Raw genomic sequence first — 12070 nt, forward strand, 5'->3', positions numbered from 1 at the left:
CTTTGACGAGCTTCTCCTGTTGGCACTCCAATATGTCCCATAAACATCATAAATGGTCCTTTAATTTGATTAATCCCGTCCATATATACCCAAAATGTCCATTTATAAAGCGTGTTTGATCCAGAAAAAAACAGCTTACAAAAACACAACGTCACAACAAAATATTTTTAAAGTTGCCTATAAACTTTGCCAAAATATCTCAAACTACTTTTGTAATACAACTTTAGGTATTTTTAACCGTTAATAATCGATCCAATTGAAGACGGGTCTGTCTGTGTTCCGTACAGGAAGACAACAAACCAACGCTACTTTTCACATCTTGCGCAACTCTCAACAGTTTATTTCTAGATGGCCGTACTTCTTCATTGCACAAAGGAATAACCTCAACCAAATTCCAAAGACTGGTGACATCCAGTGGAAGCGGTAGGAACTGAAAACAAGAACAAGCCTAAGAAACATTGTTTCCAAATGAGAACTCACTGAACAGACAGAGACCTATAAAAACAACAACATCTGAATGGTAGGTCCTCGGGGGTTTTGCCTGCTACATAAGTTCTGTTATACTCACAGACATGGTTCAAACAGTTTTAGAAGCTTCAGAGTGGTTTCTATACAAATATACTAATAATATGCATAGCTTTTATTCCTGGCATGAGTAGCAGGAAGTTGAAATTGGGCACGCTATTTATCCAAAAGTGAAAATGCTGCCCCCTATCCCCAAAATTAAGAAAATGACTAAAACTGTTAAATCCCAGTGGATTGATCTGTGGTCTCTCTGTGGTCTTTCTGTGGCCTCTCTGTGGCCTCTCTGTGGCCTCTCTGTGGCCTCTCTGTCATCTCTCTGTCATCTCTCTGTCATCTCTCTGTCATCTCTCTGTCATCTCTTTGTAGTCTCTCTCTGTAGTCTCTCTGTAGTCTCTCTCTGTAGTCTCTCTCTGTCTCTCTGTAGTCTCTCTCTGTCTCTCTGTAGTCTCTCTCTGTCTCTCTCTGTGGTCTCTCTGTAGTCTCTCTGTAGTCTCTCTGTAGTCTCTCTCTGTCTGTCTCTCTGTAGTCTCTAGTCTCTCTCTGTCTCTCTGTAGTCTCTCTGTAGTCTGTCTCTCTGTCTCTCTGTAGTCTCTCTCTGTCTCTCTCTGTCTCTCTGTAGTCTCTCTGTAGTCTCTCTGTAGTCTCTCTGTAGTCTCTCTCTGTCTCTCTGTAGTCTCTCTGTAGTCTCTCTGTGGTCTCTCTGTAGTCTCTCTCTGTCTCTCTGTAGTTTCTCCCTGTCTCTCTGTAGTCTCTCTCTGTCGTCTCTCTGTCTCTCTGTCGTCTCTCTGTCTCTCTGTAGTCTCTCTGTAGTCTCTCTGTCTCTCTGTAGTCTCTATCTGTAGTCTCTCTCTGTCTCTCTGTCCCTCTGTACTCTCTATCTGTCTCTCTGTCTGTAGTCTCTGTAGTCTGTCTCTCTGTAGTCTCTCTCTGTCTCTCTGTAGTCTCTCTGTCTCTCTGTAGTCTCTCTGTCTCTCTAGTCTCTCTCTGTAGTCTCTGTAGTCTCTCTGTAGTCTCTCTCTGTAGTCTCTCTCTGTAGTCTCTCTCTGTCTCTGTAGTCTCTCTGTAGTCTCTCTGTAGTCTCTCTGTAGTCTCTCTATGTCTCTCTGTAGTCTCTCTATGTCTCTCTGTAGTGTCTCTCTGTAGTGTCTCTCTAGTGTCTCTCTGTAGTCTCTCTCTGTATCTCTCTGTCTCTCTGTATCTCTCTGTCTCTCTGTAGTCTCTCTGTCTCTGTCTCTCTGTGTTTCTCCCTGTCTCTCTGTAGTCTCTCTCTGTCTGTCTCTCTGTCTCTCTGTCGTCTCTCTGTCTCTCTGTAGTCTCTCTGTCTCTCTGTAGTCTCTCTGTAGTCTCTCTCTGTAGTCTCTATCTGTAGTCTCTCTCTGTCCTGTCTCTCTGTCTATCTGTCTCTGTAGTCTCTCTATCTGTCTCTCTGTGGTCTCTCTGTAGTCTCTGTAGTCTCTCTCTGTCTCTCTGTAGTCTCTCTCTGTCTCTCTGTAGTCTCTCTGTAGTCTCTCTGTAGTCTCTCTCTGTCTCTCTATGTATCTCTAGGTCTCTCTGTAGTCTCTCTCTGTAGTCTCTCCTTGTAGTCTCTCTCTGTAGTCTCTCTCTCTCTCTGTAGTCTCTCTCTGTCTCCCTGTAGTCTCTCTGTAGTCTCTGTCTCTCTAGTCTCTCTGTAGTCTCTCTGTAGTCTCTCTGTAGTCTCTCTCTGTAGTCTCTCTCTGTAGTCTCTCTGTAGTCTCTCTCTGTAGTCTCTCTGTGTCTCTCTGTAGTGTCTCTCTGTAGTGTCTCTATGGGGTCTCACTATGTAGTCTCTCTCTGTAGTATCTCTCTGTCTCTCTGTAGTCTCTCTGTGTCTCTCTCTGTCTCTCTCTGTCTCCTCTCTGTCTCCCTCTGTAGTCTCTCTGTCTCTCTGTAGTCTCTCTGTAGTCTCTGTCTCTCTCTGTCTCTCTCTGTAGTAGTCTCTCTCTGTAGTGTCTCTCTGTAGTGTCTCTATGTAGTATCTCTCTGGGTCTCTCTCTGTAGTCTCTCTCTGTCTCTGTCTCTCTGTCTGTAGTCCTCTCTGTCTCCCTCTGTCTCTGTGGTCTGTCTCTGTAGTCTCTCTGTCTCTCTCTCTGTAGTCTCTCTCTGTCTCTCTGTAGTCTCTCTGTCTCTCTGTAGTCTCTCTCTGTCTCTCTGTAGTCTCTCTCTGTCTCTCTCTCTCTGTAGTCTCTCTGTGGTCTCTCTGTGGTCTCTCTGTGGTCTCTCTCTGTCTCTCTCTGTCTCTCTGTAGTCTCTATCTGTCTGTGGTCTCTCTGTAGTCTCTCTCTGTAGTCTCTCTCTGTAGTCTCTCTCTGTCTCTGTCTCTCTGTAGTCTCTCTCTGTAGTCTCTCTGTCTCTCTGTAGTCTCTCTGTAGTCTCTCTGTGGTCTCTCTGTAGTCTCTCTCTGTCTCTCTGTAGTCTCTCTCTGTCTCTCTGTAGTCTCTCTCTGTCTCTCTGTCTCTCTGTAGTCTCTCTATGTCTCTCTGTAGTCTCTCTCTGTCTCTCTGTAGTCTCTCTCTGTCTCTCTCTCTTGTCTCTCTCTGTCTCTCTAGTCTCTCTCTGTAGTCTCTCTGTGTCTCTCTCTGTCTCTCTGTGGTCTCTCTCTGTCTGTCTCTCTGTGTAGTCTCTCTGTAGTCTCTCTGTAGTCTCTCTGTCTCTCTGTAGTCTGTCTCTCTGTAGTCTCTCTGTAGTCTCTCTCTGTCTCTCTGTAGTCTCTCTCAGTCTCTCTGTAGTCTCTCTGTAGTCTCTCTGTAGTCTCTCTCTAGTCTCTCTCTGTAGTCTCTCTCTGTAGTCTCTCTGTAGTCTCTCTCTGTAGTCTCTCTCTGTCTCTCTGTAGTCTCTCTCAGTCTCTCTGTAGTCTCTCTGTAGTCTCTCTGTAGTCTCTCTGTAGTCTCTCTGTAGTCTCTGTAGTCTCTCTGTAGTCTCTCTGTAGTCTCTCTGTAGTCTCTCTCTGTAGTCTCTCTCAGTCTCTCTGTAGTCTCTCTGTAGTCTCTCTGTAGTCTCTCTGTAGTCTCTCTGTAGTCTCACTATGTAGTATCTCTCTGTAGTCTCTCTCTGTAGTCTCTCTCTGTCTCTCTGTCTCTCTGTAGTCTCTCTCTGTAGTCTCTCTCTGTCTCTCTCTGTCGCTCTGTGGTCTCTATCTGTCTCTCTGTGGTCTCTCTCTGTAGTCTCTCTCTGTAGTCTCTCTCAGTCTCTCTGTAGTCTCTCTGTAGTCTCTCTGTAGTCTCTCTGTAGTCTCTCTCTGTAGTCTCTCTCAGTCTCTCTGTAGTCTCTCTGTAGTCTCTCTGTAGTCTCTCTGTAGTCTCACTATGTAGTATCTCTCTGTAGTCTCTCTCTGTAGTCTCTCTCTGTCTCTCTGTCTCTCTGTAGTCTCTCTCTGTAGTCTCTCTCTGTCTCTCTCTGTCTCTCTGTGGTCTCTCTCTGTCCCTCTCTGTCCCTCTGTACTCTCTATCTGTCTCTCTGTGGTCTCTCTGTAGTCTCTGTAGTCTCTCTCTGTCTCTCTGTAGTCTCTCTCTGTCTCTCTGTAGTCTCTCTGTAGTCTCTCTGTAGTCTCTCTCTGTCTCTCTATGTATCTCTAGGTCTCTCTGTAGTCTCTCTCTGTAGTCTCTCCTTGTAGTCTCTCTCTGTAGTCTCTCTCTGTAGTCTCTCTCTGTCTCCCTGTAGTCTCTCTGTAGTCTCTCTGTAGTCTCTCTGTAGTCTCTCTATGTCTCTCTGTAGTCTCTCTATGTCTCTCTGTAGTGTCTCTCTGTAGTGTCTCTCTGTAGTGTCTCTATGGGGTCTCACTATGTAGTCTCTCTCTGTAGTATCTCTCTGTCTCTCTGTAGTCTCTCTGTCTCTCTCTGTCTCTCTCTGTCTCCCTCTGTCTCCCTCTGTAGTCTCTCTGTCTCTATGTAGTCTCTCTGTAGTCTCTGTCTCTCTGTGGTAGTCTCTCTCTGTAGTGTCTCTCTGTAGTGTCTCTATGGGGTCTCACTATGTAGTCTCCCTCTGTCTCCCTCTGTCTCCCTCTGTCTCCGTCTGTCTCCCTCTGTCTCCCTCTGTAGTCTCTCTGTCTCTCTGTAGTCTCTGTCTCTCTGTAGTCTCTCTCTGTCTCTCTGTAGTCTCTCTCTGTAGTCTCTCTCTGTAGTCTCTCTGTGGTCTCTCTGTGGTCTCTCTGTGGTCTCTCTCTGTCTCTCTCTGTCTCTCTGTAGTCTCTATCTGTCTGTGGTCTCTCTGTAGTCTCTCTGTAGTCTCTCTGTAGTCTCTCTCTGTCTCTCTGTAGTCTCTCTCTGTCTCTCTGTAGTCTCTCTCTGTCTCTCTGTAGTCTCTCTCTGTCTCTCTGTGTATCTCTATGTCTCTCTGTAGTCTCTCTCTGTAGTCTCTCCTTGTAGTCTCTCTCTGTAGTCTCTCTCTGTAGTCTCTCTGTAGTCTCTCTCTGTAGTCTCTCTCAGTCTCTCTGTAGTCTCTCTGTAGTCTCACTATGTAGTCTCTCTCAGTCTCTCTGTAGTCTCTCTGTAGTCTCTCTCTGTAGTCTCTCTCTGTAGTCTCTCTCAGTCTCTCTGTAGTCTCTCTGTAGTCTCTCTGTAGTCTCTCTCTGTAGTCTCTCTCAGTCTCTCTGTAGTCTCTCTGTAGTCTCTCTGTAGTCTCTCTGTAGTCTCACTATGTAGTATCTCTCTGTAGTCTCTCTCTGTAGTCTCTCTCTGTCTCTCTGTCTCTCTGTAGTCTCTCTCTGTAGTCTCTCTCTGTCTCTCTCTGTCGCTCTGTGGTCTCTATCTGTCTCTCTGTGGTCTCTCTCTGTAGTCTCTCTCTGTAGTCTCTCTCAGTCTCTCTGTAGTCTCTCTGTAGTCTCTCTGTAGTCTCTCTGTAGTCTCTCTCTGTAGTCTCTCTCAGTCTCTCTGTAGTCTCTCTGTAGTCTCTCTGTAGTCTCTCTGTAGTCTCTCTGTAGTCTCACTATGTAGTATCTCTCTGTAGTCTCTCTCTGTAGTCTCTCTCTGTCTCTCTGTCTCTCTGTAGTCTCTCTCTGTAGTCTCTCTCTGTCTCTCTCTGTCTCTCTGTGGTCTCTATCTGTCTCTCTGTAGTCTCTCTCTGTAGTCTCTCTCTGTAGTCTCTCTCTGTAGTCTCTCTCTGTAGTCTCTCTCTGTCTCTCTCTGTCTCTCTGTGGTCTCTATCTGTCTCTCTGTGGTCTCTCTCTGTAGTCTCTCTGTAGTCTCTCTCTGTCTCTCTCTGTCTCTCTGTAGTCTCTCTCTGTCTCTCTGTGGTCTCTCTCTGTAGTCTCTCTCTGTAGTCTCTCTGTGGTCTCTCTCTGTAGTCTCTCTCTGTAGTCTCTCTCTGTAGTCTCTCTGTGGTCTCTCTCTGTCTCTCTCTGTCTCTCTGTAGTCTCTCTCTGTCTCTCTGTGGTCTCTCTCTGTAGTCTCTCTCTGTAGTCTCTCTGTGGTCTCTCTCTGTAGTCTCTCTCTGTAGTCTCTCTCTGTAGTCTCTCTGTAGTCTCTCTGTAGTCTCTCTGTGGTCTCTCTGTAGTCTCTCTCTGTAGTCTCTCTCTGTCTCTCTCTGTAGTCTCTCTCTGTCTCTCTCTGTCTCTCTCTGTCTCTCTTTGTCTCTCTCTGTCTCTCTGTGGTCTCTCTCTGTCTCTCTCTGTCTCTCTGTAGTCTCTCTCTCTCTCTGTCTCTCTGTGGTCTCTCTCTGTCTCTCTGTGGTCTCTCTCTGTCTCTCTCTGTCTCTCTGTAGTCTCTCTGTAGTCTCTCTGTAGTCTCTCTCTGTCTCTCTGTGGTCTCTATCTGTCTCTCTGTGGTCTCTGGCTGTCACAGCCCTTGTTTGTTACGTGAACATGAATATATGAATGAGGTCTGGGAGTGGTAATTTTCTGGCCAGAATGCTTGATATTACCGTTGGACTAATCTTGGTTAAACATTGTGTGCTCAGTTTGGGCAGTCAAACGATTCAACACACACACACACAGACCGACACACAGAGACACACACAGACACACAGATACGCACACACGCACACACACAGACACACACACAGAGACACACACACAGACACACACACAGAGACACAGATACACACACACACACACACACACACACACACACACACACACACACACACACACACACACACACACACACACACACACACACACACACACACACACACACACACACACACACACACACACAGATACACACACACACACAGACACACACACACACACACAGAGACACAGATACACACACACACACAGAGACACACACACACACACACACACACACACAGACCCACACACAGAGACACACACAGAGACACACACACACACAGACACACACACACAGACACACACACACAGAGACACGTTATCTTCCGTCTACAGAGGCCCGTACTCCCACGCTCCAACTGGGGACAAATATTTATCATCCACTTGTGAAAATACTCTTCTTAAAATAACTATTTTGAAAATGGCTTTTGCGCCGTAACGACTGTCCTCTGAGTATTACATTTCCCAACCAAGCTGTTCATTCAACAACACAGAGCCTCTCGTGTCCTCGGACTGCCATTTAAGACAAGGATCTCAATGCTTCTGTGTGTAGTTTCTGTATATCATGACTATTGACGGCATTGAGAACATTAAAGATAGGTTTGTGTTGTGTATTGGACAACACTGTTATTGAGTCCCAAATGGCACCCTATTCCCTATGTAGGGGGGTCGGAGTGTGTGAGGGGGTCGGAGTGTGTGAGGGGGTCGGAGTGTGTGAGGGGGTCGGAGTGTGTGTGTGTGTGTCTGATGTGTGGGGGTCGGGTGTGTGTGTGTGTCTGATGTGTGAGGGGGTCGGAGTGTGTGAGGGGGTCGGAGTGTGTGAGGGGGTCAGAGTGCGTGTGGGGGGGTCGGAGTGTGTGAGGGTGTCGGAGTGCGTGTGTGTCTCTGATGTGTGAGGGGGTCGGAGTGTGTGTGTGTCTCTGATGTGTGAGGGGGTCGGAGTGTGTGTCTCTGATGTGTAAGGGGGTCGGAGTGTGTGTGTGTGTCTCTGATGTGTGAGGGGATCGGAGTGTGTGTGTGTCTCTGATGTGTGAGGGTGTCGGAGTGTGTGTGTGTGTCTGATGTGTGAGGGGGTCGGAGTGTGTGTGTGTCTCTGATGTGTGAGGGGATCGGAGTGTGTGTGTGTGTGTCTCTGATGTGTGAGGGGGTCGGAGTGTGTGTGTGTGTGTCTCTGATGTGTGAGGGGATCGGAGTGTGTGTGTGTGTGTCTCTGATGTGTGTGGGGATCGGAGTGTGTGTGTGTCTCTGATGTGTGAGGGGGTCGGAGTGTGTGTGTGTGTGTCTCTGATGTGTGATGATTGTGTGTGGGGGTCGGAGTGTGTGTGTGTGTCTCTGATGTGTGATGATTGTGTGTGGGGGTCGGAGTGTGTGTGTGTCTCTGATGTGTGATGATTGTGTGTGGGGGTCGGAGTGTGTGTGTGTGTCTCTGATGTGTGATGATTGTGTGTGGGGGTCGGAGTGTGTGTGTGTGTCTCTGATGTGTGATGATTGTGTGTGGGGGTCGGAGTGTGTGTGTGTGTCTCTGATGTGTGATGATTGTGTGTGGGGTCGGAGTGTGTGTGTGTGTCTCTGATGTGTGATGATTGTGTGTGGGGGTCGGAGTGTGTGTGTGTCTCTGATGTGTGATGATTGTGTGTGGGGGTCGGAGTGTGTGTGTGTGTCTCTGATGTGTGATGATTGTGTGTGGGGGTCGGAGTGTGTGTGTGTCTCTGATGTGTGATGATTGTGTGTGGGGGTCGGAGTGTGTGTGTGTCTCTGATGTGTGATGATTGTGTGTGGGGGTCGGAGTGTGTGTGTGTCTCTGATGTGTGATGATTGTGTGTGGGGGTCGGAGTGTGTGTGTGTCTCTGATGTGTGATGATTGTGTGTGGGGGTCGGAGTGTGTGTGTGTCTCTGATGTGTGATGATTGTGTGTGGGGGTCGGAGTGTGTGTGTGTCTCTGATGTGTGATGATTGTGTGTGGGGGTCGGAGTGTGTGTGTGTCTCTGATGTGTGATGATTGTGTGTGGGGGTCGGACACAGACAGAGAGAGTGCAGGTGCAACAACAGAACAGGGAGTGTCGTCGGGGAACAAGGGGTGATTGCCTATCAAAACATCCAGGGTGACAGCTCTGTCTGTATCCCACACCTCCCCAATCCTGAACCCTCTGTCTGTATCCCACACCTCCCCAATCCTGAACCCTCTGTCTGTATCCTACACCTCCCCAATCCTGAACCCTCTGTCTGTATCCCACACCTCCCCAATCCTGAACCCTCTGTCTGTATCCTACACCTCCCCAATCCTGAACCCTCTCCAACCCTCTGTCTGTATCCCACACCTCCCCAATCCTGAACCCTCTGTCTGTATCCTACACCTCCCCAATCCTGAACCCTCTCCAACCCTCTGTCTGTATCCCACGCCTCCCCAATCCTGAACCCTCTCCAACCCTCTGTCTGTATCCCACGCCTCCCCAATCCTGAACCCTCTCCAACCCTCTGTCTGTATCCTACACCTCCCCAAACCTGAACCCTCTCCAACCCTCTGTCTGAATCCTACACCTCCCCAATCCTGAACCCTCTGTCTGAATCCTACACCTCCCCAATCCTGAACCCTCTAATGACTGGGACCTCAAACCACAGCCCCTCCTGATCCTACATACTGTTATAACCACAGCCCCTCCTGATCCTACATACAGTTATAACCACAGCCCCTCCTGATCCTACATACTGTTATAACCACAGCCCCTCCTGATCCTACATACTGTTATAACCCCAGCCCCTCCTGATCCTACATACTGTTATAACCACAGCCCCTCCTGATCCTACATACAGTTATAACCCCAGCCCCTCCTGATCCTACATACTGTTATAACCACAGCCCCTCCTGATCCTACATACTGTTATAACCACAGCCCCTCCTGATCCTACATACTGTTATAACCCCAGCCCCTCCTGATCCTACATACTGTTATAACCACAGCCCCTCCTGATCATACATACTGTTATAACCACAGCCCCTCCTGATCCTACATACTGTTATAACCACAGCCCCTCCTGATCCTACATACTGTTATAACCACAGCCCCTCCTGATCCTACATACTGTTATAACCACAGCCCCTCCTGATCCTACATACTGTTATAACCACAGCCCCTCCTGATCCTACATACTGTTATAACCACAGCCCCTCCTGATCCTACATACTGTTATAACCACAGCCCCTCCTGATCATACATACTGTTATAACCACAGCCCCTCCTGATCCTACATACTGTTATAACCACAGCCCCTCCTGATCCTACATACTGTTATAACCACAGCCCCTCCTGATCCTACATACTGTTATAACCACAGCCCCTCCTGATCCTACATACTGTTATAACCACAGCCCCTCCTGATCCTACATACTGTTATAACACTGCCCCTTTGATTCAGAGATCTTGCTTTTGAATTAGAATCACAAACAAATTGCCCAAACTAGAAAGATGACATTCTACCAGACACATGTTTAAAATGATGTTATATATTTGAATGACTTCCAGGAAAATACCCTGTTGCCATGCTCTGCTGGGGTTGAGGTGAACATGGTCTGAAATAGTCCTAACAGACTCCTGGCTCGTGGAGGAAGAGGTCTCTGCTGACCTTCCAAAGAAGACAGATGGCATTTTATGTTTCAATTCTAGTGAACATACCATCTTGTGTTTAAGGTCTAGTGAACATACCATCTTGTGTTTAAGGTCTAGTGAACATACCATCTTGTGTTTAAGGTCTAGTGAACATACCATCTTGTGTTAAATTCCAGTGAACATACCATTTTGTGTTTAAGGTCTAGTGAACATACCATCTTGTGTTAAATTCCAGTGAACATACCATCTTGTGTTAAATTCCAGTGAACATACCATCTTGTGTTAAATTCCAGTGAACATACCATCTTGTGTTAAATTCCAGTGAACATACCATCTTGTGTTTAAGGTCTAGTGAACATACCATCTTGTGTTAAATTCCAGTGAACATACCATCTTGTAATCCCTCCATCCACGGTGGAAATCCACGGCTCCATCTCTACGATGCTGCAGCACAGTCCAGCCTCCACCTCTCGTCTTCATATCACAGAACACCTGTAGAGGTAAACCCACTTCTGGTTACAGAACACCTGTAGAGGTAAACCCACTTCTGGTTACAGAACACCTGAACAGGTAAACCCACTTCTGGTTACGGAACACCTGAACAGGTAAACCCACTTCTGGTTACGGAACAGCTGAACAGGTAAACCCACTTCTGGATACAGAACACCTGAACAGGTAAACCCACTTCTGGATACAGAACACCTGAACAGGTAAACCCACTTCTGGTTACAGAACACCTGAACAGGTAAACCCACTTCTGGTTACAGAACAGCTGAACAGGTAAACCCACTTCTGGTTACAGAGCACCTGAACAGGTAAACCCACTTCTGGTTACAGAGCACCTGAACAGGTAAACCCACTTCTGGTTACGGAACAGCTGAACAGGTAAACCCACTTCTGGTTACAGAACACCTGAACAGGTAAACCCACTTCTGGTTACAGAACAGCTGAACAGGTAAACCCACTTCTGGTTACGGAACAGCTGAACAGGTAAACCCACTTCTGGTTACAGAACAGCTGAACAGGTAAACCCACTTCTGGTTACAGAACAGCTGAACAGGTAAACCCACTTCTGGTTACAGAACAGCTGAACAGGTAAACCCACTTCTGGTTACGGAACAGCTGAACAGGTAAACCCACTTCTGGTTACAGAACACCTGAACAGGTAAACCCACTTCTGGTTACAGAACGGCTGAACAGGTAAACCCACTTCTGGTTACAGAACGGCTGAACAGGTAAACCCACTTCTGGTTACAGAACGGCTGAACAGGTAAACCCACTTCTGGTTACAGAACACCTGAACAGGTAAACCCACTTCTGGTTACGGAACAGCTGAACAGGTAAACCCACTTCTGGTTACAGAACACCTGAACAGGTAAACCCACTTCTGGTTACAGAGCACCTGAACAGGTAAACCCACTTCTGGTTACAGAGCACCTGAACAGGTAAACCCACTTCTGGTTACGGAACAGCTGAACAGGTAAACCCACTTCTGGTTACAGAACACCTGAACAGGTAAACCCACTTCTGGTTACAGAACAGCTGAACAGGTAAACCCACTTCTGGTTACGGAACAGCTGAACAGGTAAACCCACTTCTGGTTACAGAACAGCTGAACAGGTAAACCCACTTCTGGTTACAGAACAGCTGAACAGGTAAACCCACTTCTGGTTACAGAACAGCTGAACAGGTAAACCCACTTCTGGTTACAGAACAGCTGAACAGGTAAACCCACTTCTGGTTACAGAACACCTGAACAGGTAAACCCACTTCTGGTTACAGAACAGCTGAACAGGTAAACCCACTTCTGGTTACAGAACACCTGAACAGGTAAACCCACTTCTGGTTACGGAACAGCTGAACAGGTAAACCCACTTCTGGTTACAGAACACCTGAACAGGTAAACCCACTTCTG

The 12070-nt window shown here is 47.3% G+C and overlaps 1 protein-coding gene across 1 annotated transcript in view; it reads right to left on the minus strand.

Annotated features, from left to right (window-relative positions):
- The window catches only part of LOC124012787 (angiopoietin-2-like), a 123260-nt gene that overhangs the window by 25779 nt on the left and 85411 nt on the right, over window positions 1-12070 (minus strand). Inside the window, exon 6 of the mRNA XM_046326748.1 lies at window positions 10546-10647. Within this exon, the coding sequence (XP_046182704.1) occupies window positions 10546-10647 (102 nt within the window). The remainder of the gene's footprint in view (window positions 1-10545; window positions 10648-12070) is intronic.

Source organism: Oncorhynchus gorbuscha, linkage group LG24, assembly GCF_021184085.1.
Source record: "Oncorhynchus gorbuscha isolate QuinsamMale2020 ecotype Even-year linkage group LG24, OgorEven_v1.0, whole genome shotgun sequence".
In the NCBI taxonomy this organism is placed as follows: domain Eukaryota; kingdom Metazoa; phylum Chordata; class Actinopteri; order Salmoniformes; family Salmonidae; genus Oncorhynchus; species Oncorhynchus gorbuscha.